At 52.5% G+C, this 27,925-nt stretch overlaps 1 protein-coding gene across 3 annotated transcripts; it reads right to left on the reverse strand.

Moving 5' to 3' along the window:
- Positions 1–16,014: 16,014 nt before the first annotated feature.
- On the reverse strand, positions 16,015–27,721 carry LOC121830204 (uncharacterized). Of its 3 annotated transcripts, none has more exons than XR_006073244.2 (3): positions 27,515–27,649; positions 27,153–27,191; positions 16,015–20,064 (listed from the first exon to the last, which is right to left on the reverse strand). XR_006073244.2 is itself a non-coding variant. In XM_042279309.2 (3 exons), exons 1-3 carry the CDS (start codon positions 27,719–27,721, stop codon positions 19,830–19,832), a joined length of 447 nt encoding a protein of 148 aa, XP_042135243.2. In that variant the 3' UTR covers positions 16,015–19,829. The 3 variants fall into 3 exon arrangements, 2 of the variants coding, with proteins under 2 accessions (XP_042135243.2, XP_076430548.1); XM_042279309.2 differs by having other exon boundaries at positions 16,015–19,957; positions 27,442–27,721; XM_076574433.1 differs by having other exon boundaries at positions 27,442–27,721.
- Positions 27,722–27,925: the final 204 nt, after the last annotated feature.

The raw sequence follows: 27,925 nt of genomic DNA on the forward strand, positions 1-27,925 counted from the left end.
GTTCCAGGGTATCAGGGCTGGGCAGGTTCTGGGCCACGAGCTTGAGTTGGAACTCTGGGAGAGTTCTTTTCTATTTAGTTATTTATTTGGGTTTTGGGTTGTCGAGACAGGGTTTCTCTGTGTAGCCCTGGCTGTCCTGGAACTTGCTCTGTAGACCCGGCTGGCCTCAAACTCAAGAGATTCACCTGCCTCTGCCTCCTGAGTGATTTAAGGCGTGCGCCACCACTGCCAGGCTCCGGGAGAGTTCTTATTCCTGTGAGGGTGACCGGGCAGTGTGGTGAGGACCCCGGATGCATCTAGGGATCCGAGAACATAGTTTCTTTTCCCTGCAGTCCTCTCCCTCAGGGTGTGGCACGGCCACTCAACTTCCCAGACAAAACAACAGCAAAAAAGCTTCTTCTGCTTCTCCCACTCCTATTTGCTAAACTAGAAGCAGAGGCGGGTGGGTGAGCCAGCAAAACGTGAGGGCTGGGGCTGGGGCTGTGCCCACTGTCTCAGCCCTCCCCATCCCTCCTCCCCCTCCCTAGCCTGACTTCCCTAACAAAACCACACTTAACCCTTCATATCCTACCAGTCCCCATTCTGCAGAGAAGGCAGAGAAGAGGGTTTTCACCCCAAACTGTACCCGGACCTCTTACCGAAGATCTGTGTCACCACTACAATCAAGGTGGCCTCAATCTTAAACCTGAACTTCAGAGATGTCTTTGTCCTGAGTGTCCCATCCTAATTCTGTGTCCCAAAGCCCTGAGTCTGCTCTTCCTCTGTGAAGAAAGCACAGCTCATCAGTGCCAGAAGCCTCAGCGGAGTGGGAGGCCACGTGCGATGGAAGGTGACCAGCTCTCAATCCTCTGATGTGTCCCGTAAGCTCTGCACCTGCCTTCCCTGGTCCTCAACTGTCACATGGGCAAAGTAGCCACCAAAGACCTGGGGACTGGGCTTCCAGCGTGTGGCGTTCTCCAAGCAGTGCTACAGGGCAGCAGCGTTACCCTGCTTGGTGTCTAGGGAGCCCCCCACTGACAGAGAAGGGTGGGAGGATCAAAACCAAGAAGAGCCAGAGGACTAAAGGGAGGCAGAGGCAGGGGGATCTCTGTGAGTCTGGTCTACAGAGCTAGTTCCAGGACAGTTAGTGCTGTTACACAGAGAAACCCTTGTCTAGAAAAAGAAAACCAAAAAAGAAAAAAAAAAAAAGAAAGAAAAAAAAAAAAACAAGAAGAATTTATGGTTAAAGAGCCTGGAACTCAAAACTGGATAATGAATTCCACATGGAACCCAGAAGTCTGGGAGCTGAAGCATTATTGGAATCTAACAATGGAGTCTAAGGGATTGTTTGGCACTTGCCATCGGGACCAACGGTCTTTTTTTTTTTCTGGTTTTTCGAGACAGGGTTTCTCTGTGTAGTTTTGGTTCCTGTCCTGGATCTTGCTCTGTAGACTAAGCTGTCCTGGAACTCACAGAGATCTGCCTGGCTCTGCCTCCCGAGTGCTGGGATTAAAGGCGTGCCAGGCTTCAGGACCAAGGGTGCTGGCCTCCTTCTGTAACTCCTCCCTCTGGGAGTGCTGGGAGGAACATGAGGGACTGAGCCTTGGTCATCTCTGTATTGGGACATGAGAGGTGCTTGGTGTCCTTTAAGAAACAAATGCACCTGGCCTTGCCACTTTCAGGTGAGAGACTGAGTCACCGAGCTCAGTTCCTCCATCTGTAAATGAAGCTGTGCTGCCAGAGTGGGAGACACACACTTGAGGAACGGTCCTTGCTAGAGGTAGGTTAGGGCTGCTACACACGGGCCTCAAGTGTAGATGGACAATTTACTCATTCAACCAGCGTTTACTGAGGACCTACTATGTGCCAAAAAAAAAATTTTTTTTTCTAGCCACTGGGGACATAGCAATGAATAAAACATATTTAAAAAAAAATGGGACTGGGAAGCCAAGTGTAGTGGTATGCATCTTCAATCCCAGCATTTAGGAGGCAGAGGCAGGAGGGTCTCTGTGAGTTTCAGGTCAGCCTGGTCTATATAGTGAGCTCCAGGACAGCCTGGGCTACACAGTGAGACCCTGCCTCAAAGTAGACAGGAAGAAAGAAAGAAAGAAAGAAAGAAAGAAAGAAAGAAAGGAAGGAAGGAAGGAAGGAAGGAAGGAAGGAAGGAAGGAAGGAAGGAAGGAAGGAAGGAAGACTAAGATGAAAACATGCCGGGCGGTGGTGGCGCACGCCTTTAATCCCAGCACTTGGGAGGCAGAGGCAGGCGGATCTTTTTGAGTTCTGTGAGGCCAGCCTGGGCTACAGAGCGAGATCTAGGAAAGGCGCAAGGCTACACAGAGAAACCCTGTCTCGGGAAAAAAAAAAAAAAAGAAAAGCAAACAGAATGGGCTGGAGGTCTAGCTCAGCAGTAGAGCACTTATGTAACATGTTCAAGACCCAGGATTCCATCCCTAGCACCACACACATACATGTGACACAGACACACACACATGTTTATGTGTACAGATACACATGCATGTGCACAGACACATATACACATACGTGTGCACACACACACACACAAAAGCAACACCAACAAAGTTCTCTTTTGCAGATGAGAGAAGTGAAACCCAGATGTTTAAGTTAAGTGTAACACACGGCTTCTTAACCTGGGACCATGGGTGTTTCCAGCTGGATACTTCTCTATCCTGGGAAAGACTGTGCACAGTGAGGTATTTGCAGCATCTGGGAATCTACTTACTGAATGCCAACAGAACTCCTGTCCCCAGTTAGGACAATCAGAAAACACCTTCAGACATTGCCAAATACCCCTAGGGGAGGACCAAATCACCTCCATCTAAGAATCACCTGTCTCGTGTCATATGGTTAGTAGCAAAACTGGAATCTTAATACAGGTTAGTCTGGCTCCAAAGGCTGAGATTTTAACATCTGGCTATGATCCTGGGTAGGAGACATGAGAGTCAGAGGAGTCAGGTGGAACCTGGGACCACTGAGAGGCAGTTTCGCCCCCTCACAGGGTGGGAAGGGCTGACTCTGGAGCCAAGAGGTGATGGGATTTAGAAATCCAAGACGTGGCTTGGAAATCCCTTCAGAATGAGTTCCTGAGGGCTGTCCTTGACTAATTTTTCCTTGATTACAGGGTATATATGACCAAACACTGCTGAACTGGTGAATCATGTGTGCAGGGGTGATAGCTATCACCCCTAAGGTGGGAGACCTCACCCATTCTTTAAGTGGCCGCATGTGGCAAGCTCCCGGCTAGGGGCCACGGGGAGGTGATCTGTCTAATCTCCACTTTGACCCTATGAAGCAGGCACTAGTACCTGTACGTGGTACACCAGGAGCCCCGAACTCTTGAGAGGTTGAGAAACTGGCAGGAAAAAGCGGGACTTGTTCCCACTGGGACTCGGGAGTGAGGAAAACTCCTAGCTGACTTGGGGTGGAGGTAGGTCGAGGCAAGAATGGTCCTTAGGAGAAGTGATTGACAGTTATTTGTAAAGCCTGCAGATCTCTTATTTAAATGAAGTCTCATCAAAACGCCACTAAATTAAGCAACAGAAGCAGAAACTAGCTGGCCATTCAGGTTGGCCCTGTACCTCCCTTAAGATGTCCCCAAACCCTGAAAATAGGCCCTTATCTTCATAAGTGGGCTCCTGCAGCTCGGCATGGTGTAATCCTAGTATTTGGGCGGAGAGAGCAGAAAGGCTGAAGTTCAAAGTCGTCCTTGCCTACATAGCAAATTTGAGGCCAGCACGAACTAACGACATGAGATCTAAATGAGACTATCATTCTTCCTCTCTTTGGTTTTTCAAGACAGGGTTTCTCTGTGAAGTCCTGACTGTCCTGAAACTCACTCTGTAGACCAGGCTGGCCTTGAACTAACTCACAGAGGTTGGCCTGTACCTCCCTGCTGAAGACTCTATCTAAAAAAAAAAAAAAAAAAAAACCAAGGTTGGTGGTGTCACACACCTTTAATCCCAGCACTCAGGAAGTAGAGACAGAGGGATCTCTGAGTTCAAGGCCAACCTGGTCTATAGGTTGAGTACCAGGACAGCTAAGGCTACACAGAGAAACCCTGTCTCGAAAATACACACACACACACACACACACACACCAATAACAAAAGTTGGCATCTGAGAGCTGAAGATCAAGACTTGACCTGAGTGGGCCAGACTCCCAAAGACAGGGTCTGCTCCTGTACCACACGACCTTAGCAGAGAGGGCAGCTGGCTGGAGCCAGTCCACCACCAGGCTGGCACTTGCCCTTCCTGTGAAATTGGAGGCAGCTGATCTCACTGCTCCAGCCAGGCAGGTAGGTGCAGCCGGAGGAGAGGGGCCAATCCACTCACACCTCACACCTGGGCAGGTCTCTAGCTTGGCAACCCTTTCACAATCAAAAAAAAAAAAAAAATCTCTCTGAGGAGCACAAGCAAGTACCATTATCCCCATATTACAGATAAAAGAATGGGAGGCTTGGCCAGGTTAACTGATTTGCTCAAGGCCACATAGCTAACAGGTGACATAAGAAAGCCCCAAACACGGCCGGGCGGTGGTGGCGCACGCCTTTAATCCCAGCACTCGGGAGGCAGAGCCAGGCGGATCGCTGTGAGTTCGAGGCCAGCCTGGGCTACCAAGTGAGCTCCAGGAAAGGCGCAAAACTACGCAGAGAAACCCTGTCTCAAAAAACCAAAAAAACCAAAAACAAAAAAGAAAGCCCCAAACACTAGGCGGGAACCCAACCCAGCAGCAAACTGGAGTGTGCCCAGGAGCTAGCTCCTACCTAGGAGGCGCTCCACCGTCTCTGCGTTCCAAACCCCCTCCCCGTCCCCCCACCCGGGCGCCTGGAGTTCTCAGGACCTGTCACAGCACTCACCACTACACAATACACACCAGACTAGACCCAACAAAGATCAGGCTGGGGGCTGAAGGCCTGCCACAGCGCCTGCTTGCCTCTCTATGCCCAGCCTCCGCAGTACCAGCTGGGGACTGGGGAGGGCGGGGGAGATCTGAGCGGAAAGGGCAGGCCGGGGGCGGGGCACGTGGCTGCCCGTCCCCCCCAGCGACTGGGCCGGGGTGGGTATCCCGGCTGCTCCTTGGCGGGCCGCTCCCTCCCCAGCCCGCGGCTGCAGTGCAGAAGGCGGGTGACGCACATAAGCCTGTGTGTGTATCTGTGTGTGTGGTTGCTGGGGCCTCCCCGGCCTCCTAAATGGGGGGTTTCCTTTCCCTGTTGCCAAGGAAACAAACAGAAGCGCCACAACTGCAGGATGCCCGCAGGAGAAAAGGGTCGGTTCACCGCAACCCCTAACATTTCCAGGAAGTGGGGTGGGGGGGGGGGGGAATCCTTGTCTAGGTGACCAAAACGTTTGTGAGGCATGGAACGAGGGTGAGCGATCGATCGCCCTGTTCTTCCCAGGACTGAGGGGCTTCCTAGGAAAAGGAACGTTTAGTGCTAATCTTGAGAGGGCCGGTCGGTTTACCTAAAGCACACAGTTTTGTAGGAGACGCCCTCTTCAAGAAATACAACCTGGCGGGCGTGGTTGGCGCCTTTAATCCCAGCAGTCAGGAGGCAGAGACAGGTGGACTCTTGAGTTCGAGGCTGCCCTGGTTTACAGAGTGAATTTCAGGGCAGCTAGAGCTACACAGAGAAAACCAAAAAATAAAATAAAATAAACACAACCTGGCTGCGCATGGTGGGGCACGTCCCCGAATCCCAGAACTCTCAGGCAGAGGCAGGTGGATCTAGGCCAGCCTAAGCTACATAGTGAGGAGGGAGGCGGGGAGGGGGAGGGAGCGCAAAGCAAGCAAGCAAGCCAACCAAAGCCTGGCACGATGGCTCATCCCAGCAGGTGGGAGGCTGAGGAAGGAACAGCAGAAGTGGAAGGAGGTGCTCAGCCACATGTCCACATGAAGTCAGCTTGGATTACAGGAGTGAGACCCTGTTTTGTGTTTATTGTTTTTAAGGTGTGTGTGTGTTGGGGAGGGGCTGGAGAGATGGCTCAGCAGTTAAGAGCACTGTTGGCTGCTCTGGAGATGTCCTGGGTTTGGTTCCCAGCACCCATGTGATAGCTCACAACCATCCATATAACTCTAGTTCAGGGAATCTGATGCCCTCTTCTGACATCCACAAGTATCGGGCACCCATGTGCAGGCAAACCATTCACACACATAAAATAAATAAATCTTTTTAAAAATGTTTAAAGAAGGAAGAATAAGAAAGGAAAGACACCAGGTGGTGGTGGCACACGCCTTTAATCCCAGCACTCAGGAGACAGACCCAGGCAGATCTCTGTGAGTTCGAGGCCAGCCTGGTCTACAGAGTGAGATCCAGGACAGGCACCAAAACTACACAGAGAAACCCTGTCTTGAAAAAAAAGAAAACAACTTTTTGGTTTTGTTTGTTGTTGTTGGTTTGTGGGATTAAAGGCAAGCACCCCACTGCCCTGTCAACTGTGCTGTTTGCTGCGGTTCATGCTGACATACGAGCTTGTGGGAACACTGGCAGGCTCCTTTCAGGGTAACTGTCTGCAACTGTCTCCAGTCCCCAGACTCCTCAAAGTCTGCCTCCACAACTCTTGTTCCTGGAACCCAGGAACATTAGAGAGTGGGACTTCTGTGAAGAAATAGGGAAGCAGAGTTGCCAAGTGGGAGGGGGACTAGGTCCCTGTGAGACCAGCAGGTGGGGGTGGGGAGTGGGGACCGACTGTTTGAGCAGCATTCACTCCTAGAAGACAGAAAGAGCGTCAGAGTCTGGCAGCAAACCCTTCCCTCCTAGACCTTCATCAAGGAAGCTCCCCCATGGCGATGGCCCTGTCCACTGTCCCTAAGCCGGCCCACGGGCCTGCCTTAGAGGGATACCCCACTGGCCATCTTTGTCCAGGAAGCTCTAAACGCACAGGGTACCCTGGAGCATTTTGGCCTAAAGTGCTTCTTAACACAGAGACAGATAAAGAGGGAGACAGTGAAGAGGTCCCGACCCTAGCCTCAGCTCAAGGTGAAAACAGGCTCCCTTTCCAGCCAGGACCCCCAGACTCAAGGAGGTATGAGTGGCCTTTTGTCTCTGATGCCCTCAAGCTTCCTCAGAGGAGATAAAAATGGTACTGGCTTCCTGATGGGGAACTCCTGGGCTAGATGGGGCTCAGTGCCTCTCTTCTTTCCCAGGAGCTTCATGGAGTTGAGGGACATCTCGAGGCAGACATACTTCCTGTTGGAGGGAGGAAGCCTGGGGCCTCATGAGCACAGCAGTGTCAAAGGAACCACACTCAGGTGAAGCGTCCAGAGGGACGTGCAGGGCCAGAGAACCCTGACTTGGAGTAAGCCCTTGCTCAATCTCTTAGAGGATGGAGATGTGAGGAAGCAGAGGGTGGACCAGAGAGAACTGAGCAAGGGGCCCAGAGGGGAAGAGAAGGTTGGAGCGCTGCGGGCCATGAGGGAGGGCCAGAACCACAGCTGGTGGGCAGGCCCAGACCCTGGAGGGGGAGGGGAGCTGGGTAGAGAGGCCATGGAATTGAGGAGAGGGGCAACTACGCTGGCTGACGCCAGTACATCAACCCCAGATCTTGGTGGGGCAAATATTTACTCTATGACAACAGTTGCTAGGCAGACAGGAAGGAGGATGGAGGCCAATAGCTGGAGGCTCTTCCAGGCTCCTCCTCATCCCTCATAAAAAAAAAAAAAAAAAAAAAAAAGAAAGCTTGGAAGGTGAGCCACAGGCTTTCCTCTGGCCCTCACCCCAAACCTGGAGGCTCAGCTATGCCCCTAATGTACCATGGATCAGCTGGCAAGAGGCAGGAGAGCTGGGCAAGGGGAAATTTAACCTTTGGGCTGCAGGTCTTCTCCGAGCCCCAGACAGCTCTGGGGAGCAGAAACTGTAATGAGTACCCCGCTTCTCAATCTGCTGCTTCGGCAGGACTGGGGAGGAAGCTGCCAGGAGGCCAGGATTCGGTGAGGGAGGGGATGCTGAGGGTGAAGTCAAGATGTTTGGGGGACCGGCGGGGCAGGAGGAGGGAGAAGGGTGCTCCATTAAGGCTTCCATGGGGTGGGGGTCCTGAGGTCTGGGAGAAAGACAGAAAGACCGGGAGGGAAGGACAGGGTGTGTCCAACGGAGCCAGATGTAGCCCATGTGATGTGGCCTGTCGCTGGCATGGGTACAGCAGGGGCAGGATGTGCCATGCAGCTGGGAAGGATTAGTCAGACACTGGGAGGTGGGTAGGAGAGAATGGCAGCCAGTCTAGGACCCCTGAGGAAGCATCTAAGGGCAGTCACGGACGGGGCTCAGGGTCTGTAAACCGGGCTGGAGTAGGGGCACGGGCTGCCTTCCTGAACCTTCTTGAGAGGATCGCCACCTTCTCACTCGCCTTAGGTCTCATACACACCGCCTCCATTTCTCCTGCTGAACTGTATGCAAAATGGACCTCCTGACTCCAATGGCACTGGCACAGGGTATATTGAGGCCTATGGGGCCCAGGACCCAGAGGACCCGCTGCAGACGCTCGTCTGGGCCCACCTCTTCAGGGTGAGGCCGCTGTTCTGCACCACGGCTTTTCCCAGGTGGCCGCGTGTTCTCACCCTCAGTACCCGGCCCTCTGCAGAGGTGGCAGGAAGGGTTGGTAGGGAGGGACCGGGAAGAAAACTCCTGAGGCTAAGACTTGGTGGTCTTTCAGGTTTGGAGGTCTGGATAGAGTGACCCCAGGGGCCAAGTCCCCACACTCTCCCTTCAATCCCCATGTGTCTACTCAGAAGCAGGGATGAAATGGGTAATCGGCAGAAGAGAGACTAAAACCAGACCATAAGAGGGACTTCCCAGAACCCTCACCACAGCACAGATCTACAAAGGGAGGGAAAGGAGAGGATCCCGGGCCACAGAGCAGAGCTCAGAAGTGGGTACACACAGTAGTTGGGATTAAGTCTATAGAAACGGAACACCGGCTGGGTGTGGTGGTACAGGCCTCTAAACCCAGCCCTGGAGAGTCAGAGGCTGGCCGATCACTGTAGTTCAAGGTCTTGCTGCTCTAGGCCTTGAGCTCCTAGCCAGGCAAAGCTAGAGGGAGACCCTGCTGAGAGAGAGAGAGAGAGAGAGAGAGAGAGAGAGAGAGAGAGAGAGAGAGAGAGAGAGAGAGAACACATCCGAGCTGGCAACCAAAAGCCTGTTGTTCTCCAAACTCCCATTGGAAAATTTGAAAACTGCACATAAAGACGTGACTCACTATCCCCTCCCCAAGGGCCCCCTTTCCTGCTTTCTGTGATTTCTCTCCCAAGAGTTAATTCATGGCTCATTTTCATATGAACCAACGCCTGAAGAGGGAGGGCAAAGGCTTGACTACAGGAGACTGAGAGAGGCCCGAAGAGGGGCTGGAAGTGGGGAGGAGGGGTGTATCCTAGGCCGGCAGGCTAGGGTGTGGCAACTGGCCACCACGGGAGGCCTTGGGGCTGCCAGGGAGTGGAACCCTGGCAGTGACTTCCCACGTAGGTACTGGAGGGTAGTAGACTGAGTTGGACTTCAGTTGTACGACAACCAGCTACAGCAGGACAAGCATGAAGCCTGCAGTATTCAGTCTCCAGGTAAGGCAGGCCTGAGCTGAAGTGTGGGGTCCTTACTTATGGGTCAGCAGTATGTCAAAGCACCCTGAAGGCTCACTCTTGCCCCCTCAGAACCCACTCCCAACAAGTTGGGAGCAGAAAGTAGCCCCGGACCTGCTCACCACTACTGCTCCAAAACAGTGTCACGGAGCAAGCATCACTGTGCCAAACAGGCTTGCCCCAACAGGGGGTCCCAGAGGCTAGGGAAATGAGAGGCTTGGCACTACCCAGAACTAACTCACTGCCCTTCCTCTCTTTTGAACTCTTTGAGGAGGCCCCATGGGTTCCCAAGCTCAGCACTGGCCCCTCCTCAGTGTCCTACATACATTTTAATTTAATTTTATTTTTATTTATTTATTTATTTATTTATTTATTTATTTTTTTTTTTTTTGGTTTTTTCGAGACAGGGTTTCTCTGTGTAGCTTTGCGCCTTTCCTGGAGCTCACTTGGTAGCCCAGGCTGGCCTCGAACTCACAAAGATCCGCCTGGCTCTGCCTCCCGAGTGCTGGGATTAAAGGCGTGCGCCACCACGCCCGGCTTAATTTAATTTTATTTTATTGGCACTAGACCTAGAGCTCAGAGCCTCACAGATGTTTTTGGTCTTTGTTTTGTTTTGAGACAGGTTCCCTCTATGTAGCCCTGACTGTCTTGGAGTAGACCAGACTAACCTCGAATGCACAGAGCTCTGGCTGACTCTGCCTACAGAGTGCTGGGATTGAAGGTGTGCATCACCTGATATTTGTTTTGTTTTGAGACTTAGACTCCTATAACTCAAGATGGCCTTGGACTTGCTATGTAGCTGAAGACAACCTTGAACCCTACACCTCCTGCCCTTCCCACCCGTCCTCCAAGTGTTGTGATCGCAGACATACGCCGCCACCGTTCCTGACTTCAGATGGAGTGTTCTTGGAGACAGGGTGTCCTGGGGTAGCCCAGGCAGCCTCAGACTTGTGGCAATTCTCTCACTTCAGCCTCCCAAGAGCTGGTATGACAGGCACATGCCACTAGGCCTGGTCCGAATGGAGTCCGTTATGTGTCCTCATGCAACTTTGACCCAGCTCATGCAACTCGGCCCCAGCCCCCCATCTCTCTGGGCCAAGGACCCCCAAGTCGTGTGGTTCTTCCCCCATGCTCCTCTCGCTCTCAGCAGCATCCCCAGCTTCCTGGTTTTGATCCTGTTGGCCTCACCTGGGTAAGGTATCCTTCTCCTCGCCTCCACCCTCGCCTCTGCCCTCCTTTTTGTTTTTTTTTCTTGAACGTCTGCTAAAGAAAAACTCATTCATGTTTCTACAAGACTTCAAGCCATCAGTAGATTCTCCCTGTGTTCGGGATGAAGTCCAAATTCCTTGGCCTGGCTTGCAAAGCCCTCTATGATCCAGGCTCTGCCTGCACCCACAGAGTTAGCACTTGCCCAGTGAATGCCGACAATCCCAGTCTCTCCTGTTTCAACCTAAGCCAACATTCAGGATTAGGCGCATACTTTGCCCTTAGATCAACCCCTACCCATTGTCCAAGGATCACAACGTCTAGGTTCAGAGCCTCCATGAAGCTTCCAACATCCCTGGTCTCCTTGTCATGGGACAGTAAAGCTACCTGTTCACGCCCCTTCCCCTGGTAGAGTGCCCCCTTGAGGGCTGAGGCTGGCCAGACCTGCCCCTCCCACCTGTGTTCCCAGAGCCTGGTATAACGTGGTCCACAGAAGGGACGCTGCACACCTCAGCCCAGCGTCCTCACAAGACAGTGCCCTCGATGTGCCCCCTCCTCCTCTCCTTTCCCGACACACCCTACTCTGCAAATTTCAGCTTCACCCCCATTTTGTCCACCTACCTTCACTGCTGTTCTCCCCTGAACTCTGCCCTTACACCCCATCTGAGCCTCTCTCTCTCTACACACACACACACACACACACACACACACCGGGAGTGCTCACAATAGCAACACAACACCACACAAGAGCCAGCCATTCTGTGTCGGGGCTTGTTCTAGGTGCTTCCAATCCCCAGAAAAAAAAGCTCAAACCCAAATCAAACCAGAGGTTGGCCTAAGAGCCTAACTTGTCTGGTGATTCATGACTGTGTTCTGTAGGTATACACCACCATGATAACTCCATAGTCACTGTGGGTAAAGGAGATGGGGTATAATGTTTATCAAGGGAATGAGCAATATAATTGCCTACTTTTATAGCAGGTCCTATTGCCAGTAATATGTAATCTCAGGGCAGCCTTGGGAAGGGAGCAAGACACAGGAGTGTTCTCATTTTACAGAGGCCTCTGAGTGAGGGGAGAGGGATCTGCTTCCGGCCAAGCAGATAGTTATGAGTTCCTGTCCAAACTGTAGCAGAGGGGTCCTTCATAGTTCAGGGCAGAGAGGAGCTGTGCCAGGCTTGGGGATCTTTCTGGACCATTCAGCATCTTCAATCTTCACTGATCACCAAAATTGTTTAAAGAGAGTTGAGGGTTATAATTCAGTTGATAGAGTGATTGCCTAGCATGCATGAAGCCCTGACTTTAACTCCTGGCTCTAAATAAACTTTTTGTGGTGGCTCATGTCTGTAACTTCAGCACTCAAGAGGTGTGGGAAGATTAGAAGTTCAAGGTCAAAGCTGCCGGTGTAAAGATGTAAAGCTCAGTGTAAAGTACATGTTTACCATACACACACACACACACACACACACACACACCAGTGGCCAAGATCTTGTATATTTTGGTTCAGTAATTAGGGTGAGGCTGGAGGACTTTTTGGCACACCACAGTTTTACCTGTCACTCTAAAGTGAAGAGGTGGAGTGGGAATTGTAACATTCAAGTTCCAGAATGTTCCCACTGCCAGGCACTGTTGTAAATGATGTATGTTCACTTGGACCCCTCCTCAGAAGGGATGTCATCAGCTCCGTAGTTGAGGTGAGAAAACAAGCCACAGTAGTAATGCAGAAAGTCTACCAATAATCGATAAGGGAATTATTTATTAAGGAATTATATTGAGGAGAACAACTCACTAACCCAGGGGAAGGCAAATCCATCGCAGTCCTGGAAGGCTGAGAACTGGTCCCACACTGCTTTCCCGCCACGTGAGTCATTCTCCACCATTCAAGAACGCCAGAGCCGGATGGGTCCCTCGTACGTGCTCTTCAGGTCTAAGCTAGTCAAGAGACCACGATGCCCTAGGGGCTGGTTCCCCAAGGTCAAAGGTGAAACAAATACCCACTACACAACAGGCCCAGTATCACACAACCAGTGAATGGGACTGGTCTTCAAATCTCACATTCTCCACCTTCACCCCATAGCCACCAAACCCAGGAGACCAGCGGGGGAGCCAGACCCAGACCCCAGGCTCCTGTGAACAGTGAAGTCAGGGTGCGAGTCAGTGAGTAAATGGGGTTCAGAGAGAGGCAGGCAGAGGAGGACCTATGGCTCCAGCTCCATGGCTGCAGGGAAGGGGCCGGGCAGCGGGACCACCTCCGCGGGGGCCACTCTTCAAACCCGGTCTTCCTACAGGGCTCTGTCCAGCAGGGACTGAGTTTCCACCTCCCTGTGCTAATTGACAGAGCATCCTAATTGCCCATCACAAGGAGTCCATTAAGCCCAATTATGGAAGCCAGTTCTAATTAGTGCTCAGCTTCCACAGCCTCTGGGTACCCCTGGGGTCTGCAGGAACCTGCCACCCACCTCCCCTCCATCCCCAGGAGGACTGCCTGTGGAGAGTGTGGTGAAGTTCCTACACCTTCAGCGCTCTGGAGGGACAGCGGTTGGAGACACTTGGTTCCATCTCTAAAAGCCCTCAAAGGGGTCTGCTGGTTCGACAAGGTGGGCCTCGCCTTCCATGACAAGCAACCACGTCCAGTTCACAAGTGCTTTCGTCCAGCCCACTGGGCCTCCCCGAGAGCCTGGAAACGGGTCGTTTTCACTGAGCTCCGAGGTGATCTGAACTCTCTAACTACAGATCTGACGCTACCCCACCACCTAATGTGACCCCCTGCCCTCTGTTCCTGAGCCCTTTCTGCAGGCAAGAATCTAGTTCATTTTTCTGTGAATTCTCTGTGACCTTCGACACTTGCTTCCTCTCTATGGGCCCCGGTTGCCATGAAACAAACAAACAAAAACAACAACATCAAAACATTCCAGAGGCAGAAGCAGGAGGGTTGCCGTAACTTTGGGGCTGGCCTAGTCTACATAATGAGTTCTAAACCAGCCAGGGCTACATAGGGAGCCTCTATAAAATAAAGGCCTGGGAGACAGCTCAGTGGATAAAGGCACAGGCCAGGGTTAGAACTGGTGATCTGAGTCCCATCCAGAGCCCATGTAGAAAAAGTGGAAGGAAAAACCCAATTCCACAGCTCTGACATTCACACGTGCACTGTAGCGTGCACCCATCCTGTCACCCCCACCCCCACATGATGTACACAATAATGATAAAATGAAACAACACTTTAAACCAGCCTCATGCCTATTAATCCCAGCACTGAAGAGGCTGACGAGTGAGGACCACAGGAGGTTGAGGCCAGCCTGGTCTATCCAGTGATACTCTGACTCAAACAAACAAAAAACCAACAAGAGAGGCAGAGACTAAGATACTTGGTAACGAACCCTCTGACCTGGGCTGGATCCCTGGGACACACGGTGGAAGGAGGGAACTGACTCCCACAAACAGTGCTCTGATCTCCACACAGCACTGTGGTATGTGTCCCTCCCAGCAACAAACAAATGTTTGTTTGTTTTTGTTTTTCAAGACAGGGTTTCTTTGTGTAGCCCTGGCTGTCCTGGAACTCACTCTGTAGACCAGGCTGGCCTCGAACTCACAGGGATCCGCCTGCCTCTGCCTCCCAAGTGCTGGGGTCAAAGGCTGCGCCACCACCACCTGGCTTTTTTTTTTTAGCTTTTTTTTTTTAAAGATTTATTTACTTATTATGTATACAGAGGAGGGCGCCAGATCTCATTACAGATGGTAGTGAGCCACCATGTGGTTGCTGGGAATTGAACTCAGGTCCTCTGGAAGAGCAGTCGGTGCTCTTAACCTCTGAGCCATCTCTCCAGTCCCCCCCCCCCTTTTTTTTTTTTAAGTTAAACAAAAAGTCACGAGTGTGCCACTGTCGCCCAGCTATCACACTTTAAAGGTTCTTCCTACCTGCATCAGTTCTCCTGACAGGGAAGGGGGACTGAGGGGCTAGCCTTCTCTCCATCGAGACCTGGGGTGGATGGGGATACTCATTTTGTCCTGAAACAATAGGGGCCCCACTGCTGAACAAGAATGAAACTATAGGGGGAGGGCGGGAGGGGGGACGAGAGGGGGATCTGTGGTTGGTATGTAAACTGAATAAAACACGTCTTGATAAAGAATGAAACTATCCTGACAACAGCTAGGGGAGACGGGAACCCCCGTGCTATCGAGGACGGGGCGGTTGGCAGGCATGCAGACAGAACGGCCCCTCTCCCTTACCGCCAGTCCTGTTCCACCAGGACAGAGAGTGTGGGACAAGGGATTTTGGCTGGACCAGAATTGGGGTCTGCTCTCTTGGGATGGAAAAAGGTGGGCTTACCGCGATTTCTAGCCTACGCCAGGCCGTGAAGTTTGCCTGCCTCCTCAAGGTGGCGCTCGTGTGTAGAGGCCAGAGGACAACTCTCGGTTTTCTCTTCCACCTTTATGTGGCTTCTAGGGCTGGGGACTCGGGTCTCCATTCACACATCTTGCCAGCCTCTTGTTTTGTTTTAATGTGCATTGGTGTCCTGCTTGTGCACCTCATGCATGAGTTACAGATGGTTGTGGTGAGCCACCCAGCCCCTGGGTGCTGGGAACTGAACCTGAGTTCTTCGGAAGAGCTCTTAACCACTAAACCAGCCCTCCCGCCCGCCCCCCCTTAATTTGTGATCTTAGAGATAATTTGTTCAGTACATTTCTTTTAATGAAAAACTTCATTTATTTTATTTGTATGAGTCTTTTGCCTGCATGTATGTATGTGTACTGTGTGTGTGTGTGTGTGTGTGTGTAGCTATTTTTACAGCCCCCTTTCTTGTTTTTATTTTTTTGTTTTGTTTTTTGAGACAGGGTTTCTCTGTGTAGCCCTGGCTGTCCTAGAACTTACTCTTTAGACCAGGTTGGCCTTGAACTCAAGAGATCTGCCTGCCTTTGCTTCCCAACTGCTGGGATTGAAGACGTGCACCACAAGAGCCAGGCTTTTAATTTCAATTTTTTTTTTAAAGGTTTATTTTATGTGTCTTTGTCGGCATGTAGGTTAGTCAGTGTACCGTGTTGAATCCCCTGGAACTGGAGTTACGGACCACTGCTGTGAGCCACCATGTGGGTGCTGGGACTAGAACTGAGGGCCTCTGGAAGAGCAGCCAGCGCTCTTGACCACACAGCCACCTCTCTAGCCCACCTCACCCCCCATTTTGATTTGTGAGTCAGGGTCTCACTGTGTAGCTCAGGCTGGTCTAGAACTCATTATCTAGACCAAGCCGGTCTCACGCTTGCAGCCACACTCCTGTTTCTGCCTAATTTTTTTTTTTTAAATAACAGTTTCCAGTCTAGTTCTCTTATTTTGCAGGTGTGCCAAATGGGGTCCTCCAGAGGGAGCTGTGTTCACACAGGGCAGTAGGCAAGTGGGGTAGAGAGCCATGGAGTCCTTCCCTGTGTCCAGCTCCTGGTCATCCTTTCAACAGCCAAGCTCTGTTCACCTTTGTCTGCTTTCTGGATTTTCCCAAACGTGGTATGAGTCACACTGTCCTGGGCTCTATGCCCAGCTTTACTGTTCATGTTCTCACAGTATGGACCAGGGTGGCAGTTTCCTCCCCTGTCCAGTGGGACAGTAATTCCATTTTTATTTATTTATTTATTTGGTATTTGGTCTTTCCAAGACTGGGTTTCTCTGCGTAGCCCTGGCTGTCCTTGAACTTGCTCTGTGGACCCGGCTGGCCCCAAATTCAGTTATCTGCCTGCCTCTGCCTCCTGAGTGCTACGATCAAAGGTATGCAAGACAGTAATTCTAAAAAGCGGTGACCCGTGGGCTGGGGCGTGGGTGGCATGCACAGCCCCAGGCCTCTGCCCTGCCTCAGTTCCTCCAAACTTCAATCCTTTCCCAGTACCAGCGTGGGGAAGAATGCCGGAGCCACAGGACATCCGGTCCCCAGTCGGTGCCCAGCACCAGATCCCTCTACAGCTTTCCTTTCCTGTGATGAGTCACTGTTCATGGGCACTAGAGACCCAGGAGTCCCCACTTTGCCACAAACAATACCGCTGCCATGGAAACGGGGCCTCCCCTTTCCTCTTTCGCTGATTGATTTCACCGCATCATCTCCCACAAAGTGTCTGTTTCCTAGATCTCAGCTTTTGACTCACAGATTGACTTAAGTGCCTCTCATTTCGTGTCCCCAAGAGAGCTCGTCTCTTCGGGACTCTCAAGGTCTGTCTGTGCCCCTTATTCTCCGGATGACACTTCACTTTTTTGTTTGTTTGTTTTTAGAGACAGGGTTTTTCTGTGTAGCTCTAGCTGGCCTGTCTCGATCAGGCTCGCCTCGAACTCAGACATCCGCCTACCTCTGCCTCCCGAGTGCCGGGATTAAAGGCATGCACCACCACTGCCCGGCTGGGATGACACTTTTCTCCAGCAGTATCCTTTTTCTTCCTGGGCATCCCATATCTGCTCTCAAGACCCCATCATTCCAGAGCAAGCTGAGAACCCTTAGCGTGAGAAGCGCAAACACAAGGGAGTTGGCCGGGGAAACAAACTGACAGGGGCTGGCGCCACCTGCTGGCAGGGTTGGGAGAAGCTCCACCTTCTTCGCGGGTCTCGCGGTTTTCAGGGAGTCATCCCAAGTGTTGGTTCATTCCTCCATTCGTCCACGGAACAACGAGTATCCTATCCTCGCGGAGTAAGCGGGGAGCTCCTGCTAAGCCGAGCGGGGTGAGGGAGGGCAGATACCAAGCCCCTTGCCCACTGAGGGATTAAACTGAGTTTTGAACACAATCCAACACAAGGCTGGCGAGATGGCCGGGTGAGTAATGAATGGCTCCAAGCCTAAAGACACCGGGACCCCCACGAGTTGTCCTCCCTACCACACGCGGCAGGTAGGCACCCATGTACGCACGCAAAATAAACAAATGAATGAAAAACTTATTTTAAGTAGTCAATATAGTCAGGCCTGGCAGCTCCCACCTGTAATCCCAGCATTTGGGAAGCTGAAGCAGGAGGATCACTGAGTTTGAGGCCAGCCTGGGTTATAGAGCAAGACCCTGTTTCAACAACAAAACAAAAACACCAACATTTATTAAGCCCTTTATCTTTTTTTCTGTGTAGCCCTGGCTGTCCTGGAGCTCACTATGTCAACCAGGCTGGCCTTGAACTTGGAGATCGGCCTGCCTCCGCCTCCGGAGCGCTGGGATTAAATACATGCGCTCTGGCCACCCGACCCACCGTGCCTCTTACCAAACACTTCCTGTGTACTTGGTGCCTTCAGTATTTAGCATGTTGCTTCCCAATGGCCACAATAATCCCCCTGCCCCGCCCCCAACAACTGCTACTCTTCTTTCCACTTTATAGACTCGGAACTCAGGCTCAGAGACGCAGGGCCGAGTGTTCATCGGTGGTGAAGAGGTACCCTCACCTGCAAGCTCCTGCTTGGACAGCCAGGAAGAAATGAAGGGAGAAGAAAGGAAATGGTGGGCTATGTGGACAGCGGAAGGATAGGCGAGCGAGCCAAGTTAGGGAAGGAAAGAGGCATTCTGAGGGTCAGACTGACATGAGCAGGGTCAGAGGTCAGAAGTCAAAGGAGTTAGAAACCGGGCCTGAACTCCTGCCTTACTTAGCCGGGTAGACAGGTCGGCCACAGAACACAGCATCCCAAGCTGTTGGTCAGTATCCGTGTGCCTAGCTTTGAACATCAGGACTCGGGCCAACCAATCAACAGTGAATGCTGTTGGACAATCACCTGCCTGGAAGAGCATTTGTGGCTTACAGACACAAGTGAAGAGACACCAAGCAGGCTCTCTAACTTCTGGAACTATGTGCAGGAAGCAAGCTGACATCTAACCCTCGGGCTCCTGGGGAAGCCGCAGCTGAGGGAGTCGAGTGCAGGACCTGGGAATCACCGTCTGTCTCTGCGGGAACACATGCCCTCAGTGCTGAGCTGGAGATGGGCGGCTCCTGTATGTTAGCGACAGCCCACTGCTCACACTGCAGTCACAGGGAGAGACTTCATCTTGGGAACTGGCAATTGCTACAAATCAGGGCTTCTTCCCTTCCTGGTTGCTAAACACCTGTCAGAATCCCAGACTCCAGAACACCAGAGGATGTCCCATGCTCCTCTAGTCCTCAGTTCACAGGAGGGAAAACTAAGGTTTTGAGACCCTGTCTCAAGAACAAAGAGCGCCTGCTGCTCAGGCCTGGGGGCCGGGGTTCATATCTCTAGCACATGGTAAAAGCACGCATGCCCGTCACTCCAGTGCTGTGTGAGCACAGATAGCATCGCTGGTGCTTGCTGGCTCCAGCCTAGCTCAGGGCCAGGGAGAAACCCTGTCTCCAGGAAATAAGGCAGAGGCATAGGACACTGGACCCCCTCCTCTGGCTCCCATGTTGTACATATTCACCCACAGACATCATCAACACACACACACCTGTGGCCAAAGGATGGCAAGTGACTCTTTCTTCTTTTATTCATTCATTGACTTCACAAACACATTTGTCGACAGGACCTGCTGTGTGCCAGACTTTAGAGACACCCGGGTGACATCCCAAGACAGCTCTCAGGCTGGCGTGGCATGCAGACCATGCAAACTGGTTTTTAACACACGAGCTGAGTGCAAAGGAAGCGTAAGCACAAGGGGCCAGCGCAGCCTCGGGAGGTGTGCACGTCATGCCAGAGCACGTGATCCCCAGCGAGGTCTGAAAGGAAAAGCAAGCCACTCATACTTTGTTTTAGCATTCTCTACCTGCCAGGGCCGAGGGAAAGGGTATGCTCTGACATCACTTCTGAGTCATCAGCCAAAGAGAATGAGCACCATGGATGGCATTCGTAGTCTGGGAGCTCCAGATTAGGTGCTGCAGAGCAGAGGGACCCAGGACATTACACGGCAAATCTCATGCAGACAGTACCCCTTGCTGGCCGGAGGACCGAGGGCCAGGGGTGGAGGTGCTGGAATGGGAGGTATGGTGGGAAGCAGCAGTTGAACATCTGGCAGTGGGTATGTGACGGGGGATGTTCAAGGAGAGAGGAACGTGTCCAGCTGCTGTACATCGAGTGTCTATGTACCAGATGCCGGGATCACAGGAGTGCACTAGATCAGACTTCAGCTTTCCAGGAGTTTCCGGTGTAGTGAAGGAGCAAACGAAGGCAGGTACTGTACAGTGTAGCAAATGGACACGCAGAGGTGACAGGGGAGGTTTATGGGAGGTGCCATCCAAGTCAAGTTCTGTCCTGCCAGATGAACAAGCATTATGCAGAGGGAGAGAGTGAGGACAGGAACAGCTGGTCCAGCTGGACAGGAACCAGGCCACAAAGGACACTCTTTACACACCAGGGAGCTGGATGGACAGACAGCAACAGAGAACATTCAAGTAGCATTTTCTGTTTTTAAATATTGTTGACAGGGTCTCATGTATCCTCCTCAAGGTTGGTATATAGATGCAACTACTCTTGATCTCCTGATTCCTGCCTCCACCTCTCAAGTGTTGGGATTACAGATTACATCACCATGCATGCCAGGAAATTTTCTATTTTAAATGTCTGGTTGTTTTGCCTGCATGTATGTCCACACAACACGTGTGCCTGGTGCCCACAGGGGCCGGAACAGGACTTTGGATCCCCTGAAACTGAAGGTTGTGAGCCATCACGTAGGTGCTGGGAATTGAACTCAGGTCTTCTAGAAGAACAGCCAGCACTTTTAAGCACTGAACCATCTCTCCAGCCTGGCAGGAAATACTCTTGAGGTTTCATTTAGGCCTTGTCGAGGCACTGGGTTCAAGTCAGAGGAAAGCAGAAATCCCAGATGGCTCAGTTTTCGGGCTTGAGCAACCAGGTGGGTGGTGATGTCACTTATTGGAACTTAGGAATGCTGGGGGTGGGGGACCTTTTGGGGACAGAGCCAGAATTAAAAAGTTGGGGCTCTTAGTTCCTAAGCCAGTGCCTGTTCACCATGTAGGGCTGTTGGGAGAAGTGTGAAGGATTCCAGAGAAAGAAAAGGTAGTGTAGGGAAGGAGAGTACCCAAAAGGAACAAGTCAACAGTAACACTAGCACCCACAAAGGCAGCCACCTTGCTGCTTTACAGGCACCCAGAGAAACGCCCCAGGGACCCTGGTTTCTCAGGCAGGTGTGGTGGAACATGCCAATAGTCTCAGCATTTGGGAGGAGGGGACAGGAAGTCAGGACTTTGATGTCCTCTTTAGCTATACAGAAAGTTCAAGGCCAGATGGGGCTACAGCCCCATCAAATAAAATAAAACAAAAGGAGCCCAGTATGGTGGCATACATCTTTAATCTCAGCACTCCACAGGAGTCAGAGGCAGGCAAGTCTCTGAGCTGGAGGCCAGCCTGGTCTACATAGTGAGTTCCAGGTCAGCCGGGACTACACGGTGAGATTCTGTCCCAAAAACAAACAATAGAAGCCCCCCAAAACAAACCACTTCAGATCCTTCTGCCTCCACCCCCTGCTTTATTTCCTTCACAGTGACTGTCACTACCAGAAGGACACCATCTACTTCTTCACACGCTGCCACCTCCCCAACACCCTACAGAAGACTGGCTTCACCCCAGGGCAGGTTTCGCCCTCCTTGTCCTCTGGTGTCTGCCCAGTGCCTAGGACAATGTGCAGCACAAAAAAGTTCAATCAATGCTCAATGCTCACTGGATGAAACATTTCAAATCTTCATCAGGTAGTTGTTACTTCCCTGCAGACCCAGCCAGCTGGACTCAAACGCCTGCATCCTTCACAATTCCCCTGAACAGTAGTTTCTCCAAGGGACTCAGGAAGGCACTGGGCAGGAAGGCAGACTAAGCTGCTGGCGGGTCTCTGCCCCCTAGGGTTTCCATTCTGAATCTGGAATAGACTGCTATCAAGATCTCCTGTCTTCCACGTGTGGGATGTCCTGCCCAAAATGGAGGGGCAGAGCACAGACCAATGGGTTCCACAGGCAGGCGGCACCTGGGTCCTGGCCCGCCTGACCACTGGGAGGCAGAGGTGACTGGTCTGCAGCGCCCCCTGGTGGCCACACATACTCCCAGAATGGGTGAAAGTGAGCAACCGTCTCAGCAGCAGCAGCTCCCACACAACCCCCAGAAACACTCCCCCTCTCTCCCTCCCTGTGACCCTCACCCCTTTAGTGGTTCCAACAGACCGGCCTCAGCCAGGAAGTATCCCCAAACGGCTCCAGCTTTAAATGTCACTCCTCTGAGGTCTCCAAGCACTGAATGCCACTGTCCACCTCTGGGGGCCCAGGGCTGGAGTCAGACAACGCTAATTTCGAACAGTGGCATTTCCACGGACCAGCTGTGTAACCTCTGAGCCTCAGATCTCTTGATGTCAAGCACTGATAGAAATTACAGTTCCAAGCCGGGCGGTGGTGGCGCACGCCTTTAATCCCAGCACTCGGGAGGCAGAGCCACGTGGATCTCTGTGAGTTCGAGGCCAGCCTGGACTACAGAGCAAGATCCAGGGCAGGCTCCAAAGCTACAGAGAAATCTTGTCTTAAAAAAAAAAAAAAGAAGGGCCGGGCGGTGGTGGCGCACACCTTTAATCTCAGCACTCGGGAGGCAGAGCCAGGCGGATCTCTGTGAGTTCAAGGCCAGCCTGGGCTACCAAGTGAGTTCCAGGAAAGGCGCAAATCTACACAGAGAAACCCTGTCTCGAAAAAAACCAAACCAAACCAAACCAAACCAAACCAAAAAACCAAAAAAAAAAAAAAAAAAAAAAAAGAAGGAAGGAAGGAAAGAAAGAAAGAAAAGGAAAGAAAAGAAATTACAGTTCCATGGAATTGCGAAGATTGAATGATATCAAAGGTCAGGTTAGGTGGCCCAGTACACTAAGGCCTTGAGTTCAGTCCCTGGGACCTTCACAATAGGAGAGCAACTCTGACCTCCACATTCAGGATAAATACAGTACATGCACACATTAAATACATGCAATAAAATAACAATTGAAGATTAAATACAAAGTTTGAAGAATCTAAGAAGAGAACCTTCAGGAAATGGAAGGGTCTTTCTCACTCCCCTTTCTGACTTCCTCTTCCCTTTTCTGAAAAGGAAGCAGACCTGTACAGGAGGCAGAAGGGAGTCTCAGAACCCGAGTGTGCAAATGAGAAGGGTCAGACTTCACATGCCTTCCACGCCCGCCCGCCCTGACCTCCTGCACATGACAGTCTACACTACACAAGTCACCCTGGCCCAAACCCCTCCTCACATCCACCCTAGCGTGGGGCCCCAGGGAGGAAAAGTCCTCACAGGGAGCCATGTTTACTGCCTCCCCGTCCCAGGAGGGCAACTAATCCCCTCCCTCACCCAGCCCGAAACCAGAGCTGGCGCCACGGGGTGGGGACTCTAAGGGCCAACTGTCACAGCTCCAGTATCGCTGCCTCCTGAATGCTGGGGCCCAGACTGGAGTCCCAGAGGGGCCTTGTTAGCCAGCTGTCCTGGGGGCCCAGGCTCCACCCCAGCCCCTTGTTGTTGCTATCCCTGGGGGAGTCAGATAGTGTGGGCGATCTGGCAGTGAGGAGCAGAAACGTTGTCTGTTCAGGCCCAAGCATGGGGGCTGCGCAGGGCTTGGAGATCAGGCCGAGAGACTAAGGGGCCAGTCACCTACCCTTCCTGCCAAGTTTGGTGGCTCTTCAAGCCCCAGAGATGGTTTTGCCCTCACTTATCCTCTTTGGCCATGTAGGCCAGTTCCTACATTTCCATGAGAGCAGGGATCAAGTCTGAGATCACTTTCACACAGTGCAGAATTTTAGCCAGCATATTCTCATTAGTTGAAATAAGTTGTGGGCAGGTCAGAAGGCTCCCAGGTAAAGAAGCTTACCACCAAGTCTGAGGTCTTGAGTTCTTGAGTTTAACCCCTGGAACTTCCTCAAGTTGTCCTTGGTCTCCTGCATATGTGCTGTGGTGTACACACACACACACACACACACACACACACACACACACACAAATCTCTCTCACATACATACACAAAAAAACATAAATACTGAAAAACCGTTCTAAAGAAATTAACACACTGAGGGCATTCCAGCCTAAGGGAGAAAATTAACTGCACATTTTCAGCAAGAAAAGGCAGAGGCTAGACATCCAGGTGTGTTTCCAACAAGAGGTATTAAGAAAGGAAAACAATCAGGCGGGTGGTGGCGCGCGCCTTTAATCCCAGCACTCAGGAGGCAGAGCCAGCCTGGACTACCAAGTGAGTTCCAGGAAAGGCGTAAAGCTACACAGAGAAACCCTGTCTCAAAAAACCAAAATAAAATAAAATAAAAAAAGGAAAAGAGGCGCAAATACGTAATACCAGTACTTAGGAGGTGGAGACTGGAGTTCAAGGCCGGTCTCAGTGAGTGAGACCTTGTCTAAAAAAGAAAAAAAAAAAGCCATCAAGCCAGGCTCATGCCTTTAATTCTAGAAGGGAAGCAGGTGGATCTCTGTGAGTTCGAAGCCAGCCTGCTCTACCGAGTGAGTTCCAGGACAGCCAAGGCTATACAGAGAAACCCTGTCTCGAAAAATGAAACAAAATAAAAAAGGGCACCAGGATGGCTCAGTGGATAAAGCAGCTTGCTGCCAAGCCTGACAACCCGAGTTCAATCCCCAGGACTCACAAGGTAGAGGGAAATGGAATCTGTGCCCACACAGTCTCTGACCTTCACGTGTGTGCTGTAGCATGTGCATACCATATAAATAACATGCAACTGAGTAAGAATAAGGAGAGTGGAAACCTCACAACGCATGGGAGGGAGGCCGAACTGAGGCAGCCTGTGAGGAGTAGGGCAACAGGGAGGGGTAGGGGGTAAACTGAGGCTAGCCTGCTTGGTGTGGCTTGGTGCAGCCTCCTGTGTCTCCCTCCCTCCCCAGGCCTCAGGTGTTAGGTGTGTGCCTACAGAGTGAGTTCCAGGAGAGCCAGAGCTACACAAAGAAACCCTGTCTTGAAAAACAAAAACAAACAAACATTTGTTGCTGGGAGGGACACATACCACAGTGCTGTGTGGAGATCAGAGCACTGTTTGTGGGAGTCAGTTCCCTCCTTCCACTGTGTGTCCCAGGGATCCAGCCCAGGTCAGAGGGTTCGGTACCAAGTATCTTAGTCTCCGCCTCTCTTGTTGGTTTTTTGTTTGTTTGTTTGAGTCAGAGTATCACTCTATAGACCAGGCTGGCCTCAACCTCCTGTGGTCCTCACTCGTCAGCCTCTTCAGTGCTGGGATTAATAGGCACGAGGCTGGTTTAAAGTGTTGTAAAGTGTCCGACTGTGGTACTTACTATGTAGACAGCCAAGAACGGGCACTCAAGACTGCTCAGAGTAGCCGGGCGGTGGTGGCGCACGCCTTTAATCCCAGCACTCGGGAGGCAGAGCCAGGCGGATCCCTGTGAGTTCGAGTCCAGCCTGGGCTACAGAGCGAGTTCCAAGACAAGCTCCAAAGCTACAGAGAGAAACCCATGTCTTAAAAAAACCAAACCAAACCAAACTAAACCAGACAACAACAAAAAGATTGCTCACAGCAGACAGGGAAAGAGGTCTCACAATATGCACTTTCCACCACACACCTGTCATTGGCCTTCCACAGGGACCGAGTCCCACTGGGTCACCTTTCCTGCCCTGCACCCCATACATGTATACACACACACACACACACACACACACACACACACACAAGGATCTCATGCTCACAGCCAATTCAACAACAACAAAGTCCTTTGGTTCCTTATCATGAAAATAGGAACTGGAAGACTGGGGGGGGGGGAGAGAAAGACAATGACAGGAATAGAGAGACACACACAGAGAGGAGAGAGAGAAAGACACCCTCAGGGTCCGGAAGGGGACCAACACACACCCTCCACACCCTTCTGTCACTGGGCAGAGGGAGTGGCATAAGACAGGCCTCTGCCCTCATAGCCCTGGGTGACGATGGCCACCAGGGCAGGGAAGCTAAGCGGGGCCAGTGCACAGCAGCCCAGACTGGGTAGCATTAGCCTGACCAAGGGAGGCCTCCGCCTCAGGAGCAAGAGCCCCCACGGCCCCTCTGCACCTGTCAGCTGCAGACACCTGTTCCCGGGGCTACACCTGAGTCGTCCACACACACCTTGCCCTCCAAGCTCACAAGTGCTCTCTTGGGCCTTGGAGGATGTCTGGAGTAAGAGCATGACCTTTTGTGTGTGGGTGTGTGTGCTAAGGACTGATGCATCCCTGATGCAGGGGGGCTCTAGTGCGGAAATGTGGGTCCAGGGGGTGCCACCTTACTCACTCCACCTTCAGCCTGCCCCTTGCCCCTTTAGCCGCCATCCCGGTCCCCACTCAAGGTTCTGCACTTTGTTTTCTTCCCTGACCAAATCCCCAAGGCGTTTTTTGGTCATTAACCTCCCGCCTTAATTGGTTTAGTGGGGAGGAGGGCAGAGACAGGGCAAACTCTGGGGGGGATCTTGTTTCTGGGAGGGCAGCTGCTGGCTCCACTGTCACCTGGTCCCCAGCAGGAACTTTCCCCTAAGAAACTCCCATGTTCCCCGGCACTAGTCCAGGCTCCCGGGACAGAGACAGCAGGAGTCAGCAGGGCCACTCAGCAGTCCCCTCCCACCCCTGCTGGAGGGCAGGAGCATCCAATCCCACAAAACGTGTTGATAAACTGTTCAACCCTCCATGCAGGGGCACCCCCTCCCCCGCCCGGCTTCCCAGGTTCCTCAGCCCAAGATTCTGCACCACTGAAAGGGAAAAGCCTGCCTGCTGGGCATAAGCCACCAGCCCCTCCCACCACTCGGCACTCTGCTCAGACTCCTGCCCTCCTCCTGATGGGCGAGCTCCCTCTTTCCAAGAAGCAGTTTAGGGAACTGGGCCTAAACTTAGCCCTCCCGGCCTCACTGTGCCCGGTCTGTGAGGCTACCTCAATTCACCGCCCTATCTTTACGCAAAACCTAACTACATGACTAATTCAGATCTCTGTTTCCCAAAGCATTCCAGACCAAAAAAAAAAAAAAAAAAAAAGACATCCTACACACCGGGACATACCCACTTACTGCTATCCAAGTGGGGGAAGTGCTGAGGATACAGGGTAGAGCAGAAGAGACTGCAATACAATCTAACTCCCTCTCAACTCTCGGTCAAGTCTTAAAAACTTATTTCTGATCTCTTTCAACAGATCTCTAGGTTCAAAGGGGCTGAATTATGGGTTAATAAAAGTAAGAGGCCAGTGAAACAGCGGAATGACAATCCCAAGGGACAAATGACCTCCTCCACTGGATTCGTGGCTCCGGAATGAAGGAAATCTGGGTTCCCAATCTAGCCAAGTCCAAGGCCCCAAACTAAGTCACACGAAGCCTTTAGGACCCTTCCGGGCTCCCTGCTCAGCCCCCCACCCCCATCCTCTCCCTCCGCGCCTCCTCTTCCTCACCCGGCCACTGCACACGGGCCACGGGGGGGGGGGGACGCGAACTAACTCACCTCCCAAGCCGCGGTCTCTGAGATCCCGGAACTGGGGGGCTGGAGGGGGGGGATGATTTACTTAAGAGATGAGGGGACCACAACCTCTTCCAGGGGTCCCCACCCCTCCCCACCGCCCCTTCCCGGCCCCCACGCAGCTCGGAGACCTGCTCCTCCCACCATAGCGGCCGCGGGCTTTGTCTGCTCCGCGAGCGCTCTCCCGGAGGCCTGAGCCTGTGGACTCCGCGATCGCGCGGGGAGGAGGGAGGACACTGCAGCCACGCGGCCGCTCCGCCCCGGCCCTCATTACCATAAGAAAAAGGCCCGGGACCCGCGGGGCCGGGGGGACGACGTCTTTCCACGCCCGCTCCCTTCCCGCATACCGCCGGCTCCTGCAAATTCCCGGACCACGACTCCCAGCCCACCCGAGGCTTTGCCCGTGAGCGGTAGGCAGAGCCCGAGGGGCGCATCCCCTCCTTGCCCGAATTCGTCCCCGCGCCCGAGGGCGGGAAACTACAACTCCCGGCATGCCCCGGGCGCCCCCGGCGCGCCCCCCTCCCGTCAGTTCCATGCTGCTCCATCCAGTTCATTTAAAACAAAAGAGTTTGAGCGCTGGAAGGGGCTGGGCTCTATTGGGGGCCACTGAGCGACGCTCCGGGACTGGGGCTCGGTGCGGGAGCCTAAGGGGGCGTCTGCTCGGCGGAGGGTAGAGACTCCGAGGCGGAGGGGTGGGGGCCAGGGCCCGCAGCCCCCCACCCCACCCCGTCACCCCGGAGGAGAGGAGATCTGCTTTC

Source organism: Peromyscus maniculatus, chromosome 6 (genome assembly GCF_049852395.1).
Source record: "Peromyscus maniculatus bairdii isolate BWxNUB_F1_BW_parent chromosome 6, HU_Pman_BW_mat_3.1, whole genome shotgun sequence".
Classification (NCBI taxonomy): domain Eukaryota; kingdom Metazoa; phylum Chordata; class Mammalia; order Rodentia; family Cricetidae; genus Peromyscus; species Peromyscus maniculatus.